We start from the raw sequence: 17,583 nt of genomic DNA, 5'->3' as shown, positions 1-17,583 counted from the left end.
AAAATTTGGCCATGCCAGATGGCATGTGGGATCTTAGTTCAACGCCCTGACCAGAGACTGAACCCACGCCTCCTGCTTTGGAAGCACAGGGTCGTAACCACTGGACTGCCGGGGAAGTCTCTTTTTCTAACTTCTTCAGTTGAACTCACTTAGCTTAAATCTTTTCTTTGAACATTTAAGTCAATAAATTTACCTTTAAGGACTGCTTTTCTGGCATGTCCCACATTTGAAATCATACATATAATTCATGATTGTTCTATTTCAAATATCTGCAATTTCTATTTTGATTTCCATTTAACTCATGAGTTATTTAGGAGTACAGTTTATACTCTTAAGCATATATTTAAAATTTTGAAAAATAACTGCCACAGAGAAGCAGAAAAAAATATATTATGAATCCTCATGTAGTCATCACCCAGCTTCCCAATGATCAATATGTAACTGATTTTGTTTTACATCTGTTCTGACTTTTCCCTCAATTACTTTCAAGCAAATAATATAGCCTTTCATCTGTAAATAACCTCAATATGTATCATTTGGGAGTTTTGCTTAGATTTTATAACTATTTTCTGCCTAATGCTGAAAAACTTGGTTCTAATAACATTAATATGTGTTCTTTTATACATATACAATTATTTCAAAATAACATTATGACTGAACATTAAAGTTATGATGAACAAAATGATAATTAAAAGGTTTGAATTCTTTGTCATTTTTTTTTGTCCTTAAGATATTTCATTAAGTATATCCAGCCAAATCAGCTTAAGTGTTACCTGAAATAATTCTTCTTTATGTGACTCAGCCACCAACTCAAATACTGGTTCACTTGTGACACTGTGCTTTTGAATTTTATACACTTGCTTTACTTACCACCCACCACGGCCCTGCCCCTAAGAGTTTAAAAATCCAAGCAAACACAGATCCAGGAGGGTACTGTACAGTACACTGCAGTAGTATGTTGGTAGCATACTCTTAATATTTAACTTCACTCTGCGTTTTTGATAATAATATCCTTGACACTATGCCAAAGTAGTATTAGAGTTTTTCTCCCATTTTCTTTGAAAAATAACTGACTAGTATTTCACTCAACTAATTTCCTATTAGGTACCACAGTTCTAATTATAATCTGTATTTTTTTTTTCCACGTCAGACAGGTAATGCGCTGATGTTGTAACAAGGTTTGGAGGGAGGCACATGTCACGCAGCAGCGTGAACACCCAGTCATCACGCTCATGAACTACAAAAGGATCCTGTATGTTTTAATAGCTGGTGGGGCAAGCCATATTTTTTTTGAAGTCAACTTTTGATTATTGGGATCTAATTTTATTGCTTTGTGGTTAAAATAATCTGGTTTGCACACTGCTTTTTGAAATCTGTGACTGATACGTGGTCAGTCCCTGCTTTTGTCCTAGGCCAGGGCCAGTCAGCTGCAGCCTGCCTTTCCCCATCAGGCCTGCGTCATGCCTCTCTTCCTGTGCTCTCAACAGTCTGAGGTCTGATATCCTTACAAGATGACTGGCCCCAGGCCTGTCTGTGCTCCCTGTTCCTTGTGTGGTTTTATTTTCTGACCGACAGAGACTTTTTTCTTTTAAATTTATGAATCAAGTTAAGTCTTCTTGGTTATTTCTTTTTAATGTTCTGTCTGATACAGCAGAGAAGGGATGTCCAAAAAACATGACTCGCTGCTTCGTATTCTTCAAAGCCTTATTAATCTTTCACACAGCAAGAAAGCCATATTTATGAAATGTCTTTACAAAGAATAAACGGCTGGTACCTTAATAATTATGGTTTACAGTTAGTATTTTACAGGGGAACGGACAGAAAAAAGCCAAACACTTAATAGCTAAGATTTGCTCCACTGGTAGCTCAGACGGTAAAGAATCCGCCTGCAGTACAGGAGACCTCGTTCGTTCCCTGGGTCGGGAAGATCCCCGGGGGGAGGGCATGGCAACCCACCCTGGTATTCTTGCCTGGAGAATCCCCAGGGACTGAGGAACCTGGTGGGCTACAGTCCATGGGGTCGCAAAGAGCCAGACACGACTGAGTGACTAAGCACAGCACAGCAACCTCGTTAATACAACTGCTTGTACCTACCTGTCACCAACATTACTAGATTCACAACTGACAGGTATCATAGTACAATATAAAAAACATGGCCTTCAGAGTCAAACAAACCATGATTAGAGTTCGGCACATCAGTTCAGTACTTCATCTAATTCCCAGTTTCCTCATCTCTACCTTGGGGATGGATCACTGTGGGTGTGTGCACTCAGTCACTCAGTTGTGTCCAACTCTCTGCCACCTCGTGGACTGTACCCACCAGGCTCCTCCGTCAATGAAACGTGCCAAGCAAGAAGACTAGAGTGGGCTGCCATTTCCTCCTCTAGGGATCTTCCTGACAGGGATCAAACCTGTGTCCCCTACACTGGCAGGAGGATCCCCTACCACTGAGCCAGGTGGACGCCACTGTGGGGCTTATAAGTAAAATGTAAAGCATCCATTATATTCCTGGAAGACAATATGTGCTCCAAAAATGTTAGCCTCCCCCCTTCTCCAAACAGTTCTTTCTAAAACTTAAAGATTATTAGTTTTTCAGATAATCAGCAGGGGTCACAGGACTGGAAAAGGTCAGTTTTCATTCCAATCCCTAAGAAAGGCAATCCCAAAGAATATTCAAACTACCACACAATTGCACTCATTTCACACACTAGCAAAGTAATGCTCAAAATTCTCCAAGCCAGGCTTCAACAGTATGTGAACTGTGAACTTCCAGATATTCAAGCTGGTTTTAGAAAAGGCAGAGGAACCAGGGATCAAATTGCAAACATCCACTGGATTATACAAAAAGCAAGAGTTCCAGAAAAACATCTGCTTTCTCAACTATGCCAAAGCCTTTGACTGTGTAGATCACAACAAACTGTGGAAAATTCTTCAAGAGATGGGAATACCAGAGTACCATACCTGCCTCTTGAGAAACCTGTATGCAGGTCAAGAAGCAACACTTAGAACCAGACATGGAACAACAGACTGGTTCCAAATAGGAAAAGGAGTACGTCAGGGCTGTATATCATCACCCTGCTTATTTAACTTCTATGCAGAGTACAGCATGAGAAACGCTTGGCGGGAGGAAGCACAAGCTGGAATCAAGATTGCCAGGAGAAATATCAATAACCTCAGATATGCAGATGACACCACCCTTATGGCAAAAAGTGAAGAGAAACTAAAAAGCCTCTTGATGAAAGTGAAAGAGGAGAGTGAAAAAGTTGGCTTAAAGCTCAACATTCAGAAAACTAAGATCATGGCATCCGGTCCCATCACTTCATGGGAAATAGATGGAGAAACAATGCAAACAGTGTCAGACTTTATTTTTGGGGGCTCCAAAATCACTGCAGATGGTGACTGCAGCCATGAAATTAAAAGACGCTTACTCCTTGGAAGAGAAGCTATGACAAACCTGGACAGAATTCTAAAAAGCAGAGACATTACTTAGCTGACAAACATCCACCCAGTCAAAGCTATGGTTTTTCCAGTAGTCACGTATGGATGTGAGAGTTGGACCATAAAGAAATCTGAGCGCTGAAGGTAGAAGGAAAAGGGGATGACAGAGGATGAGATGACTGGATGGTATCACTGACTTGATGGACATGAATTTGAGCAAGCTCCAGCAGATGGTGATATATAGGGGTGCCTGCAGTCCATAGGGTCACAAAGAGTCAGACTTGACTGAGCGACTGAACTGACTAAACTGACATACAAATGCCTTGGCTTGAATTCCCATACCTTCTCTCCCCCATCCCTCGACTCCATCATGCTTGTCACTATTTCTAGGTATGATTCACAAAGACATGCATATTTATCTTTTCCTACAAGATCTGAACAGGAAAAAAACAGGTGGTGGAGTTTGAGCCTTAGTTCAACCTCCTTAGGGATCCTTCTCTTTTGGTGAAAATGTTCCTGGCATTCCCAAAGGGCACTCAACGTATTTTCTCAAAGAGATGTTTCCATCCCTTGTGTTGTATCAGTTTTGAAAATATGAGTTAAATATGAATTGGGGGACTGACCTGAGTATCTATCATGCACGGTGAACCTCTCACTATCTGAGGTTTAGGGCAAAAAACTACTGGGAAAAATGGTTTCCATTCCAAGCAGTTAAATAAATTAAAAAAAAAAAAAAAAAAAAACTGCTAGAGAATAACCCCTAAGTAAGTTGAAAAGTGTTGAAACGATAAAATATGACTGATTTCAAAACAGATTCTAGAGTTAAGAAACTCTAGAATTAAAAAAAAAAAAGCAAGTTAAAAAAAAGTTTTGAACTTTCCATATTGCATTTTTATTAAGTAATATTGCATATAACAAGTTAATGTAAATATATATTCTTGTGAAAACTAGCTGGACAGTAACAATATTATATGAAAATAAGCATAACTCTCCTCTGTGCCTCACCAGTTTCTCAGAATTAAACGCCAGTGATCAGTAATGCCGTGATCAGTAATGACAGTGACCACTGCCGATGGCACACGGAACCGGTTGGTACGGTCGTTTCCAAACCTAAACTGACTGCTAAAAACCACAGAAAGGGAAAAACAGGGAATCAAAAGACAGAGTAAAAACGCCACAAATTAAAAAGAAATCTGTACAAAATATGCAATAGATATAGTCTCTCTGGCTAATAATGGTCAGTCCTTTTCGTTGTTTACTTAAATGCTGTTTGTTACCTGTGGATACAAGCAGTCCTACAAGTTTCTGTATTAAGGGTTCACTTAAGTGACGAACTCAAACAACTTTCTTTATGAACTGAGGCTGGGATTTCTTCTCTTCAGAAGCATCCCGTTCTTTACCTTCTGACCATCTCAAGCATTTCAACAAAGCACAGAGCCGCGCACCCACATGGGGTGCACCAGAGACCTCACAGGCAGGCAAGAAACAAAACAGGCTTTGTTTCATGGGGGAAGCGGGCAGGGCAGTTAAAAAAGAAAAGAACTGCATTACCAACTTCTTCCCCTAAGTGATCAACCACCAAAATCCAAATGTCTCTAGTTTTAACAAAATTTCTAAAAGGTAAAAAGGAAATAAATCCCTAAAAAAGGACAGAATTTTTAAAAAAAATATGCTATATTTAAAAATTCAGAGTTTGCTGCCTAATAGTAACAAGTTACTATTTCATAACTTGAACAAATCAGTCAGAAACAAATCAGTCCTGACAGCTTTATGGTAGCAAATTATACAGTCAGCAATTACTGAAGGAAAAAAAAAGACCACCTTCTCAAAAACAAAGGAGGTCATCACCATGGGTTCTTTTCAAATGTCATTCTCAACATCTGAGTTTTCAAACTTCAGACAAATTTTAGGTTTGCATAATTGGTATCTTCAATCTTATAATATTACAAAGTATTTCAGATCTGGTAATCAACTGTAGACTGTGATAATAAAATCTATCCCAGTAATACCATTAAGTGTAAATTTAAACTTAGAAACATTTTTTTGAACTTTTAAAACATTAACTCACATCAAATCTCCCCAAACACAAGAAAGCATTTCTTTATTTTGTCTAATATTTTATCAAGCTTCAGACATTACATGGTTAGAATGGCTGTATTAGTTTGTTCATAACATTTGGAAAGAAATTTTAGGTTTTTCCTGTATTGATAAGATACTTAAGACTTCTGTAAAATAGTAGGCTTATTAAAAGAAATGAAAGTTTTCTGAAAACAATTTAACAGGCCACCTGTCAGTCTTAAAACAGTGAAAACAAAACACAAAACACCCACTGCTAGTTCAGTATTTCAACATGACTGAGGGGATTGCACTATCTACAAAAAGCTGTTACTAACTGGCACAATAATTTATGTATTTTAAATAAGGCTAGGGTCCCAATTTAATGACTGAATACCTTTTCATTATCAATGTGCAAAAGATGTGTATAAACACTGTTAAGCTATACCTCAATGAAAAGTTATTCTGAGATACTTCACCCCTTTATCAGTAGTTTTAATAAAGTCATAGGACTGTGTGTAACCATCACCACTATCTCATTTCAGAACATTTTCATCATCCCCCAAAGAAGCCATGTATTCCTTTGGGAGTACACTTTCTATTGCCCCTTCCCCAGTTGCTGGTAATCATTAAACTACTTTCTGTCTCTTTGGAATTGCCTATTCTGAACAGGTCGTATATGTGGAAATCAATTTTGTGACTGGCTTGTTTCACTTGGTATGTTTTCTAGATTCATCCATGTTATAGCATGTATCAGCATTTTACTCCTTTTTATCATCAAATAACCTTCCATTGTACAGAACACTATATTTTGTTAGTTTGTTCATCGGTTGATGGAACATCTGTTATTTTCACCTTTTGGTTTTTATGAATCATGTGGCTACAAACATTCAAGTTCGCAGGTTTTGTATGGACACATGGTTTCCTCTTTGGGGCATAAGTATCTAAGGAGTGAAAGTGCTGAGCCGCACAGTGGGTGCACTTTCTGAGAAACCGCAACAAAACGGTTTTCTCGAGTGTCTGCATCCCTTTTCAATCATTTGGACAATGGATGAGGGTGCCAACCGCCCCATGTGCTCGCCAACACTTACTGATGCCTGTCTTTCACTTCAGCCATCTTACTGGGAATAAAGTGCTATCTCACTGTGGCTTTGGTCTGTATGATGTGGTAAGAGCTAATCTCCTCTAAAAATCCAGGCTAGGTCTTATCAAAGGCACACTCTGTACTTTTCTCCCTTTCCAATTATCAACCGCCAGGCCCCCCAAACTGGGTTAAAGTATCTGAATCTTTAAGCTGTTCAAAAATATCAAAAACGTCTCTATTTAGGTCAGTTTGATATCGTCTTCCTTCAACCATCTATCAAAAGTCTGGCATGAAAATTCACTACAATGGTATTTTTCAAACAATACAATTGTGAATAGAGCTTAAGAAACATTCAACAGAACATTTTCTCCTCATCACCTCATTAAGCAGTTTGGGGCAGGACACAGGAGTTGCTAAATGAGGTGAGGAGGAGAAGGGAGAAAGTAGTCTTAACTAGCCTTCAGTTCTGTCTGTCTCCAGAACATAACTGTTTTTTCCCTCTACTACGAAAACAGTGTTTAAGGTACAAATAATGAAATGACTGGTCTATAGAGAGACAGGGAATAAGGTTTAAAAATCTACCTGGCATCAAGAATTCATGTTAATGAGTAAACAGTTCCATTAATAATAGCTTTATTTCTAATTATATGTTATTACTCTTTCACTAGGGGAATTAATAATTTAGAAGAGATGAATCTGAGTTTTGACTGCTAAGTACAAAAACTGGTCCTTTTATATAGTGTAGAGCTTGACTGGCTTCTCATCCTTTAATGTCCCTCTTCAAAAGTGTTCCTGACTACCTCACCTCATTCCCTTTTGGAGCCCCTTATGATAAAGCCCTTCACTGTATTTAACAGGTTTTGTAATGGTTTATTTACTCAGCAGCTTGCAACCCCCACCCCCAACTGTTAGCATAGTGCCTGGTATGTAACTGGCACTCATCTGTTGAATGAGTAAGGAAGTACAAGAAGTTTTTATCCCTGGTAGTAGATGCTATTAGTAATGCACAGGAGAATCTCCAAATTGAAGCAAGTCCAGAATGAGTTCTGAAGTGACCTCAGCAACCAGGGTAGCAGAACAACATGAGCATAAAACAAAGAATACGAACCACTCCCCTTCTAAGTCACTCCAACTGATTTCAGCAGAAATCGATCTGGCTTTTCCCTATGGAAGACTACAATCTCTTTTTCTGTTTATCTGAATCTCTGGGTTGGCACAAAAAGTGGCATCACCAAATGGATCTCTTCTTCAGTGCCTTTTATAAGACACTTGCTATTAATGCAGAGGTGATGCAAATAACTTGAAACATAGGTTTCTTTTAAAAATAAATTTTCTTATGTTTGATGGGAGGAGTTTTATTAACACAAATCATTAATTTATCATTCGTTATGCAAAGAAAAATACTTCTTCACTATATAATTATTTGTATCACTGAACCATCATCAAATAGAAACTATGTATTAATATCACCTCATTAACGTATGTGAGGAGAAGAGGGTGTCAGAGGATGAGATGGCTGAATGGCAACACCGATGCAATGGACATGAACTTGGGCAAACTTCTGGAGATGGTGCGGACAGGGAGGCCTGGCGTGCTACAGTCCATGGGGCTGCAAAGAGTTGGACACGACTGGGCAACTGAACAACAACCGTGTATGTCTACTCACCCTCAGCAAATAGAAGAGATTGAATATATGAATAATAGACTATTTTGACACTATCCTCATGAATAAAACATAAATTAAACAAAAAAAAGACTAAAACTGCAAACCTCAAGTTTGAACTAATTTTGATATTCCAAAATTATTCCAAAATAATTTTGATATTCCAAAAATATTCCTTACACATCAAAATGTTCATTTCAGTGTTTGTTTTTTTTAAGTAAAAAAAAAAAAGTAGTGAGGGCAACAATTTGTAACAATCTCTAACAGTGTGTTTTAAACTGAGCTGCACTGAGCACATGGCCTGGAGTCATACTTCCAATCAGCTAACATCAGGCCTTCTATTACAGCAACTTCAGGGAAGTTCGAAAGTTCAGAAACAGAGCACACCAAAACTGTGTCCATCTTTCAGGCAGTAAAGCTGAACCCTGCTAACACATGCACGTTTCAATTCCTCTATGTGTCAGAGCTCCACAGTGGAGACAAAACTTAATTCCTTCCATCCAGCACCGGCCAGTCCCTGTCAGATGTTTGCCTGGGCATACTCACCATGCGATAAGGCTTATCTTTAGATTAAGCTGAAAGATCTCCTAGTCTCCTCTTCACAAGTAATTTCCAGCTGTGACCAGAGGGCTAAAAGTTAAACTTAAATGGTGCAATAAATAGTTCAAAAGCATCTTTGAAACCTCAGGGCACTCAAATCCAGAAAGCTACTGAGAAATAACCCTAAGCAAGGATCCAAAGCCGCCGCTGAAGAGTTCATACTCTAGCATATTGTATTAAGTCACAATAATTAAGAAGTGGGTTCCCTGGTGGTTCAGACGGTAAGGAATCTGCCTGTAATGTGGTAGACTGGGGTTCAGTCCCTGGGTTTGGAAGAGCACCTGGAGAAGGGAATGGCAACCCACTCCAGTATTCTTGCCTAGAGAATCCTGTGGACAGAGGAGCCTGGAGGGCCCCAATTCATGGGGTTGCAAAGAGTCGGAGAGGACAATAATTAAGGACTGGAAATATTCTTAAAACATCTAGTATATGAGTCCAAATAAGCTCAGAAGTCAAGTATCCTTCTGAATGAATTGGTTATACTGTGATACCAGAATAACTTGGGTCTCCTGATTTCTAACTGAGAAGGTACATTTTTCTATCTCAGAATTTAATTCATATTGAATTTTTCTGCATCACAGTTTAATTCAAATTCATATTGAATGTATTATGCAACTACTATGGAGAAAAGAGTATGCTAACTGATTTCTTCCAAAGGATTTTTCAAGGTCATACAAAATGCCAGGTGAGAGAAGTGTTGTAATTGTTTTTCTCACTGCATGATGTGCATTTAAAAACGACACTGAGTGTTACCTTTTAAGAGGCACTAGTGAAATGAGAGGCATCCAGAAGAAGGGAATTAAACTGGTAAAGAACTCAGAACTCCTAACGCATGGAAAAACTAGAGAAACCACAGTAAAAGAGAACGTTCTGATATTAGGACTGTATTCACAAATTTGAACGGAAGTAAACTTCTGAGTAATAAAGGAACACATACTTTCTTGTCATTAGAACCTTCCTTAAATAAAATGGACTGCCTTGTAACGTGGAAAGCTCCTAGTCAAGGGAAAGGTCAAAGATGAGGTTGGAAGGTAATCTCTTAAGGATGCGGCAGAGGTGAGGCCTGATAATTCAACTGGTTTCACTTCTGTAACTGGAAACTCACTACCTTTGGTAATTTCCTCAAGATGAGTCACAATATGTAAGTCACAGTACATAAGTAAATGCATTAACCATTGTCATCTTCCTCCCTCTGAAATTTCCATGTATTAGTACTGGTGACTTAGGTGTGTTTCTGAAAGATTAACTGCTTGTAACCTATATTTCTGTAAAATTCTGGGTGTCGAAAGATCAAGTCCAGATTCTAGTTATGTCACTTAACTATGCAACTTGGTAAGTCATGATTTTCTTAGTCCTCAGAGAAACTCAGACTTGGGGCAGTATTCCCCACCTCTCCCAGTGTTTTTTAAGCGACGTTGGTGGGTTTGCAGGCACAGGACTCGGTGGCACCGTGGCTCAGCATGCAGGGGTCAGGGCGCTAAACGCTCTCAGCGCCCAGGGCACCCCCTCCTTCCTCCTCTGAGGAAAGGTGACGAGAAGAGTCACAAGTTGCTTTTACGTGCCAAACTTGGTGAGATTTATCTGTTTGAAGATGTTGCAGTTAGCAACAGCTCTATTTACCTAAAACACAATGAAACAGCTTTTCCTCCCCGCCCTAAGTAGTTAATAATATAGTTCACAACCAAAACTGACATTTTAGGATCACTAGGTAATATTTAAAAGAGGGTAAGGAAAACAAAAACAAAGGAAAAACTTGTTTTTAATGCTGGATAATCAAGAGACTTGCTTCAGTAAAAGTTCAAATGAGCTGATGCTGGTATCCTAGCTACCTAAGACTCCATTAGTGGAGTTACAGAGTTAGTTCCTACAGCCTTTGGGGCCTTCCCTTCCGCTACAGTAGACGCAAGATATTTAGTTGGTCATTAGGTGCATCTTTATCGAAAGCAAAATATTACTTTTAACAGCTATTGGAAATATTTGCTCTTAAAGGGAAAAGGTTAATGCATGTCTGAACACGTAAAAAATTTAACAGACCTTTAACTACTGATGCAAAATATTTAACTGTGATCAGAAAGGTGTGCTGAACAACTTTTGGTTTGTGAATGAAAAGCAAGTTTTGGGATGCCTTGAAACCAAGGACCGAAATTAACATCTAGGTTTTAATTACCTATTACATTTCCATGCATAGAATGTGTACTCACAGAAAGGCTGTCAGTGATTCCAAAGGATATTGGGTTTCTGCCAACCTAGGTTATTAATTACCTCCTTTAAGACTCAAAAGATACACCTATTTAATCCACATTGCTAGTTCCAGTACTTTATTTACACCAAATGTGTTTTTAATCCCAGTGGTCCCATCAGCACTTATTTCTAGAAACACAGATTCTAATACTTTAATATGTTCTTTCACATAAACAGGGACATTACATGAAAGATCAGTTTGCTGACCATCAGTACTTTGGAACAGGTTTTTCATCCTGAAGAATGGGACTGTAATTTTTTTGTTTGCTTTCATTAGGGCTGTCACTGGAAATATTCATATGGCTATATTATATAAAATAAATAATTTTACAATGTATAAGAAAATGTTTAAACTTGAGACTTTTTATGTTTGCAAGCATAAAATCTGTAGGGGGAAAAAGTGTAAATATGAAATAATTTAATGACCTGTGTAATATTCAAGCATCAACTTTCTTTAATAAAGTGTAAAAACGGTCCTAGTATGATTCCTTAAAAATAGATAAAAGCCCTCCTTTCTTCACAGCCAGTATCAGCTAGTTCTTATTGCCACTGTATGTCACCTCATGATTTGTTACAAATTGCCAATCAATGCTGTAAAATAATATAAATGTCAAAAATATATAGTTTTTATAGAAGGGCAAGAAAAGGGTATGAGATTAAGAGATACAAACTACTATGTATAAAAAATAAGCAATAGGGAAAAACATAGTACAGGGAAACAGTTATTATTTTGTAATAACTTTAAATGGAGTATAATCTATAAAAATGTTGAATCACTAAGTGATATACTTAAAACTAATACGGTAAATCAACATAAAATAAAAACTTCAATAATTTTCTTTAAAGATATAGTTTTTAAATGTTAAAGAACAAGAAAATCGGATAAAAAGGAACCAATGCATAACAAATTATGAATTTCCTAAATTTATATTATATGGATAATTTATTAACTTCATGGGGGATGTGAAGAACTGATTAAAAAAATTATTCTAAATATAATTATTCCAAACTATCTGATAAAGAACAGAAATATAAGACAGGTTGGTGTTTGAAGGCAATTACGTGATCAAGCCAAAGCTTACACAGAGGTCAGGTGTATTTTCCACTCTAAAATGTCAAAAGACATAGGTCAACTTAAGGTAAAAAATGGTAAATACTTTGATACAGATTTGGGGAATATAGGAAAGCAAATTCCACAACCATGAAGGCAATAACTTATCATTTGTTGGTCTTTGCATGGTTCAAAGGGTCAGAAAGGGGATAGTTTATATTTTTGGCAGATAAAATGCAATCTACCATAGAACTTCAGATTTCAAGGAAAACTCCTTCAAGTCCAGCAGCTAACAGCTCGTCTCTTTGCTGTCACTGTGGGTCAGAGACCCACACTACTTTCTTCCCCTTTCCTGCTCCGCGTCAGTTACACTTGAGCTCTCTGCCTGAAAAGGTCTGGAACAGATTAGAAGTCGGGCCACAAAATAAAAAGCTTTGGCAAGCTGTCAAGCCTGTCTGGAATACACATACAACAGTGGGCCCAAAAAGGGAAACTAAAAGCAGTAAGAGTATTTATGAAACCTTTTCTTGGCATACTTAATTGTATGCTCTGTGTACATGTGTTGAGGTGGGAGGGAGACTATTATTTTTTTTGGTACTTTCTTCCATTTAAAACAAAAGACCAAGCTGTGTGTGTAATTAATGGATCTACTTAAGCTCATAGCCAACTTGCTTTACTTCACTTTTTATTAACTGAAAATACTTAAAAACAAAAACCTTTGTTCCAACTGCTGATTTCTATAGCTAGCTAAGAGTTAATCATCCTTTTTCATAACCTCATGTAGAGGGAAAAAAAATCCCACAGTACCATTTTTAAAAATTTCCAAATGTGGACAAGCTGAATTCATTTCATTAAAGATGATTTGAGGAAACATGGCTGTTATCGTTCTAGCCCATACAAATGGCAACATTTATTAAATTTTCTACCTTACTTGGTTTCCTGTTTCGACCACAAGGGCTTATTCAAGTATTAAATAGAATCTGAAGTTGCAAATTATTAACATGCCACATTACTTTTTTAACACCCAAATAGGTCTTGAAGCTCAAAAGGCTCGCGTTTAAGCCAAACCAGGTATCTGTCAAAGTGACAGTCTCTGCCCTGATCCCACTCTGACTTTACCTGAATAGGGGATCAGTTCCTAACACTGACCAACCGGTGAGCTTGGGGGAGCAAACCCAAACATCGGGGTTTTTAAAAGGTATACATACAAACACAGAGCTGTTCGGAACATTCCTAACAGGGCAGTTATTTTGCCCAGCCCTGGGTAGAGTTCTCTTTCTTCCCTTTTGCCCAGATTGTGTTTTGATGGCATTCAAGGAGTTAACTCCTCTTTCCCGTAAGGGCCCCGCAGTTGTTGTTAGGTCAACCCCTGCAAAGCTTCAAAGGCTCCGAGTTCCCCCAGTCTGACCTACTCGGTGATCTGCACATTGTTTTCATTTAGCTACATCCAGTCCAAGACGAAAGCTTTAAAACCACAATGATCTGCTCCTTTTTAGATTCATTTTTCCATGGCTTTGGGAAAATATCTCAGAAACCCAACTGAAGAAAAGGAAAACACTGAAAAAATACGGATATTAAGGCCCCAAAGAGCTTGTATACTATTATCAAGATATGCACATTTGGGAGGGAAGTATTTCTTTGTGCAAATGGTGATTTTTGTCATTTGATTTGAGGGAGAAATATGGCTTTATTTTTTGTTTTCTAAATGAAAAACAAAGAAAAAAAAAAACAAAACAAAACCCTTAAAATATGGGTGTGGGGTTGGGGAGTGAGGGCAGAAACGAAGAGAAGGGGAAACGCTTCCACTGGCCGTGCAGGGTCCCTGCCCCAGCTGAGGACAGAAAACATTTTAACATCGAAACACAGGATGGGAGTCACTGCTCTCTCAAGTTAAGCATAAGCAGACACCAGGTCACTCACCGACAAAAGCTGGTATTTCAGGTTTTAGATGAAGCAACAGCCTGATTCTTTCTATAGCTAGAAAGGTCATTTTAAACAAGATCACTGTGCTTCTCAAAAATGTTAAAGAAACAGTGAGTCTGGTTAGTAAACCACCACAAAATTCCTCCAATCCCATCCCAAGAAGTCAAAGCTAAAAAGTTGATTTAGATCCAAATTCAAGTTTAAAGTGAAAGGCATAAGCATAGTACTAGGTAAGTTGGCTAGGCAGTCATTTTTTTAAACTATAAAGCAACGCAACTTAATTTAAATGTACCTTCCAAAATCCACATACCAAAAACCAGTAATCAGAAATATTTAAAAAGATTTTGAGATGAACCTTTACCAAAACGAGGGTCAAGCCTGGGGTCTAGCCAAGAGGTGGTCTTGTTCTTGTGGTTTATATAGTATATTTCTCCATCCTGAGTCATGGCTTGTTCCCATCCATCAGGAAGAGGACCTATAAACAACAGGAAAAAAAAAATCACGGTTGGTTTTTACTTTGTGCACCCAAAAATTAAAAAAGTGGGAGAGGTGCTAATTTAAAAAGAAAACACATCCTGACATAATACAACTCATTAAAGTAGACTTAAGATGTGTTCAGGGTAGAAAGGTACACCTGAATACTTGATTCTTCTCCTCCAAGAGAAACTATCCAATAATAAAATCTACATCCCCAGAGACACAGATGTAAACAAACTTCAGATTCTGGGAAAACTCTCTGGAAGTCATGACCCGAGCAATTACTATTGGTGTTAACACAAGATGCGGAGTGCTGCAGCTCAGGGCTGTCCCCCCATCCAGCCTGTTTCGTGACAGCACCTTCCGAGAGGCCCCAGAGCTCTTCACGAGGAGTTCTCACAGCGCTGCGGCATCACAAACACTGCTCAATGCAGAGCACAGTTAGCGTAGCCTGCCAGCTGCCACTGATTTCCACTCTTTATGTGACTGACACACCAAGAAGACTGTAATGGAGAAAACGGAGGGAAAGAGCTGGTTCTCAAGCAGCCCAGAAGTTGCTAGGAGGTGGGGACAGGGCTGGAAGTTTCAGTCTGTTAGAGATGTGGGAAGGGGGGGAGAGTAAGGACCAAGACTGCTGGGAGGCACGTTTCTCCGGAAGAAAAAGGAGGTACAAATTCCAAAACTACAGCGTGAGGAAGCAACACCTGGGAGACAGGGCTAAGAACACAGAAGTTTAGGATGATGCTAGGCTTCCCTCCTAGCTCATTCAGGAAAGGATCTGCCTGCCATGCAGGAGACCTGGGATTGATTCCTGGGTCGGGAAGATCCCCTGGAGAAGGGAACAGCTACCTATTCCAGTACTCTGGCCTGGAGAATTCCATGGACTGTATCCATGGGGCTGCAAAGAGTCGGATGTGACTGAGCGACTTTCACTATCACTGTGGGGCTTCCCTGGTAGCTCAGTTGGTAAAGAATCTACCTGCAATGCAGGAGACCATGGTTCAATTCCTGGGAAAGGAAGATCTGCTAGAGAAGGGATAGGCTACCAACTCCAGTATTCTTGGGCTTCCCTTGTGGCTCAGCTGGTAAAGAATCCACCTGCAGAGTGGGAGACCTGGGTTTGATCCCTGGGTTGGGAAGATCCCCTGGAGAAGGGAAAGGCTACGCACTCTAGTGCTCTTGCCTGGAGAAGTCCATGGACAGAGGAGCCTGGCAGGCTACAGTTCACGCAGTCACAGAGTCGGATACGAATTAGTAACTAAACCACCACCAAGATGATGCTATCCTTATGAGGGTAGCGAGTTGCTTTTGAGAGGGAACAGTGAGGAAATGAGAGGCCTGGCATAAGTGATCAAACCCAGGCACGTTTCCTCTTGTCTCCTCCACTTCCCACCCCCACGAGGATCAGGAGAGGCAAAGGGAAACGGACCAACAGGAACTGACTGCTTACTGTGCGCCAGGCACGGTGCCAGGTACACACGCATGGACTCATCTAATGCAGACGATGACTGAGGACGCAAGCAGCAGGACAATCTCCATTCCAACAGGAAACTGAGGCAGGGCGGCTGAGCCGCACATCACAGAGCCAGCGTCAGAGATGATACTCAAACCCAGCAGCCTGATTCCTGAGCCAGTTTCCTCATAACACTTCTTTTCTTTAAATTTTCATCATTTTTAAACTTTTAAAAAAACTTTAAGTGGAGGGTGACTGCTTCACAACGTTGTGTTGGTTTCGGTCACACAGGAATGTGTGTCAGCCGCAAGTATACACACGCCCCCTCCCTCGTGACATCCCTCTCACTCCCACAACTTCTTATTCATCTCCCACATCCGAGATTAGACACTAAGTGTGTCTCCTGTGCACAAATGGAACGGTCCCTTTTTCTAGGCAGTAAGCCCCTGCAGACGAGCCTTCAAGCTGTGAACTTGCAAGACGCAAACATGCACGCCAGCCGTGTTTCCGTTTGCTCGGGTGCTGGCGCACACTCACACGCGTGCACACCCTACACGTGGCTGTGCTTCTGTGCACTCCACTGTACAGGGCGCGGCAGCACAGCACGTTCCACCCAGCATCGTCCCATCGTGCTTTCAAGGAGGACAGAGCTGAATGCAGCAAGGAGCCTGTGCTCCCGGGCCGGCAGGAGGGAGATCAGCCTGCCCGCTGCCTCCCATCGCTGAGATGCGCCACTCGCCCGTCCCCCACCTCCGCTCCACCCCCGTCAGGAGCCTGCCTGTTCACTTGAAGCCAGTTTACGCCAGCCGTCATACTCTAGTACCCAGCCTTCATACTCTAGCACCGTCATACTCTAGTACCGTCATACTCTAGTACCGTACTTTTCAAGGTACTACACTGCAAGATTGGAACTTTCATTTTTTGTGTGTTTTTTTAATGTATTATTTTTGAAAAAACATTATTAACCTATTACAGTACAATACCATATAGCCTAATTGTGTGTGTTGGGTACCTAGGCTAACTCTGTTGAACTTATGAACAAGCTCTTGGAATAGAACTCCTTCGTGTGCAGGGGACCGACTGTACTGGCAGTCCAAGACAGCCTTGTGAGTGGTGCTGGAAGAGGAACTGTGGCCAACAGACCACTCACACGGGCCCATGGGACCGAGGCCCTAATTCTAGGCCAGTTCCATCTGCATCAAGAACAGACCAATTTACTATTACACTAGTATCAAAGATCTTCTTTGATGGGGTCAAAATCATGTTAGGGAATGCAGGCACGTGCAACTGAAGTGTTCTAGACTCTTACTACAGAGACCGTGGGGGAAGACCCTCCTCCAGTCCTGGGTGTGAAGTTCTGCACACGATGTTATGTCCAGAGCTGGGACTCTGCTGCAGGTATCCTGTGTTTACTAAGAGGTGAGTGGGGAGCAGACTCGGTAAACACGTAGGAACCAAACCCCTTTTCTCAGCAGCCGTGAGTGTCACCTCGGTCTCTGCCTCCCCCCTAGGAAGTCAGAAACTTCAGAACTCTTGCTGTTTAGTCGCTCAGTTGTGTCCGACTCTTCTGCGACCCCACAGATTGTAGCCCACCAGGC

At 40.2% G+C, this 17,583-nt stretch overlaps 1 protein-coding gene and 1 non-coding gene across 9 annotated transcripts in view; both read right to left on the bottom strand.

Annotated features, from left to right (window-relative positions):
* YAP1 (Yes1 associated transcriptional regulator) overlaps nt 1-17,583 on the bottom strand; it is a 125,476-nt gene that overhangs the window by 25,812 nt on the left and 82,081 nt on the right. For 4 of the 8 annotated variants that reach the window (XM_065945611.1, XM_065945609.1, XM_065945613.1 and 1 more), the window contains exon 4: nt 14,411-14,530. In XM_065945611.1, the coding sequence (XP_065801683.1) occupies nt 14,411-14,530 (120 nt within the window). The remainder of the gene's footprint in view (nt 1-14,410; nt 14,531-17,583) is intronic. The other 4 variants (XM_065945608.1, XM_065945612.1, XM_065945610.1 and 1 more) reach the window with 1 other exon arrangement.
* Nucleotides 1,145-1,249, bottom strand: LOC136176153 (small nucleolar RNA U13). The gene has a single exon (XR_010664528.1). It is a non-coding gene; the product is annotated as a small nucleolar RNA U13 (small nucleolar RNA).

This window comes from Muntiacus reevesi, chromosome 9 (assembly GCF_963930625.1).
Source record: "Muntiacus reevesi chromosome 9, mMunRee1.1, whole genome shotgun sequence".
NCBI classification, from domain to species: domain Eukaryota; kingdom Metazoa; phylum Chordata; class Mammalia; order Artiodactyla; family Cervidae; genus Muntiacus; species Muntiacus reevesi.
Note: the sequence above shows the minus strand (reverse complement) of the source record. Positions and strands in the feature narration are given on the sequence as shown.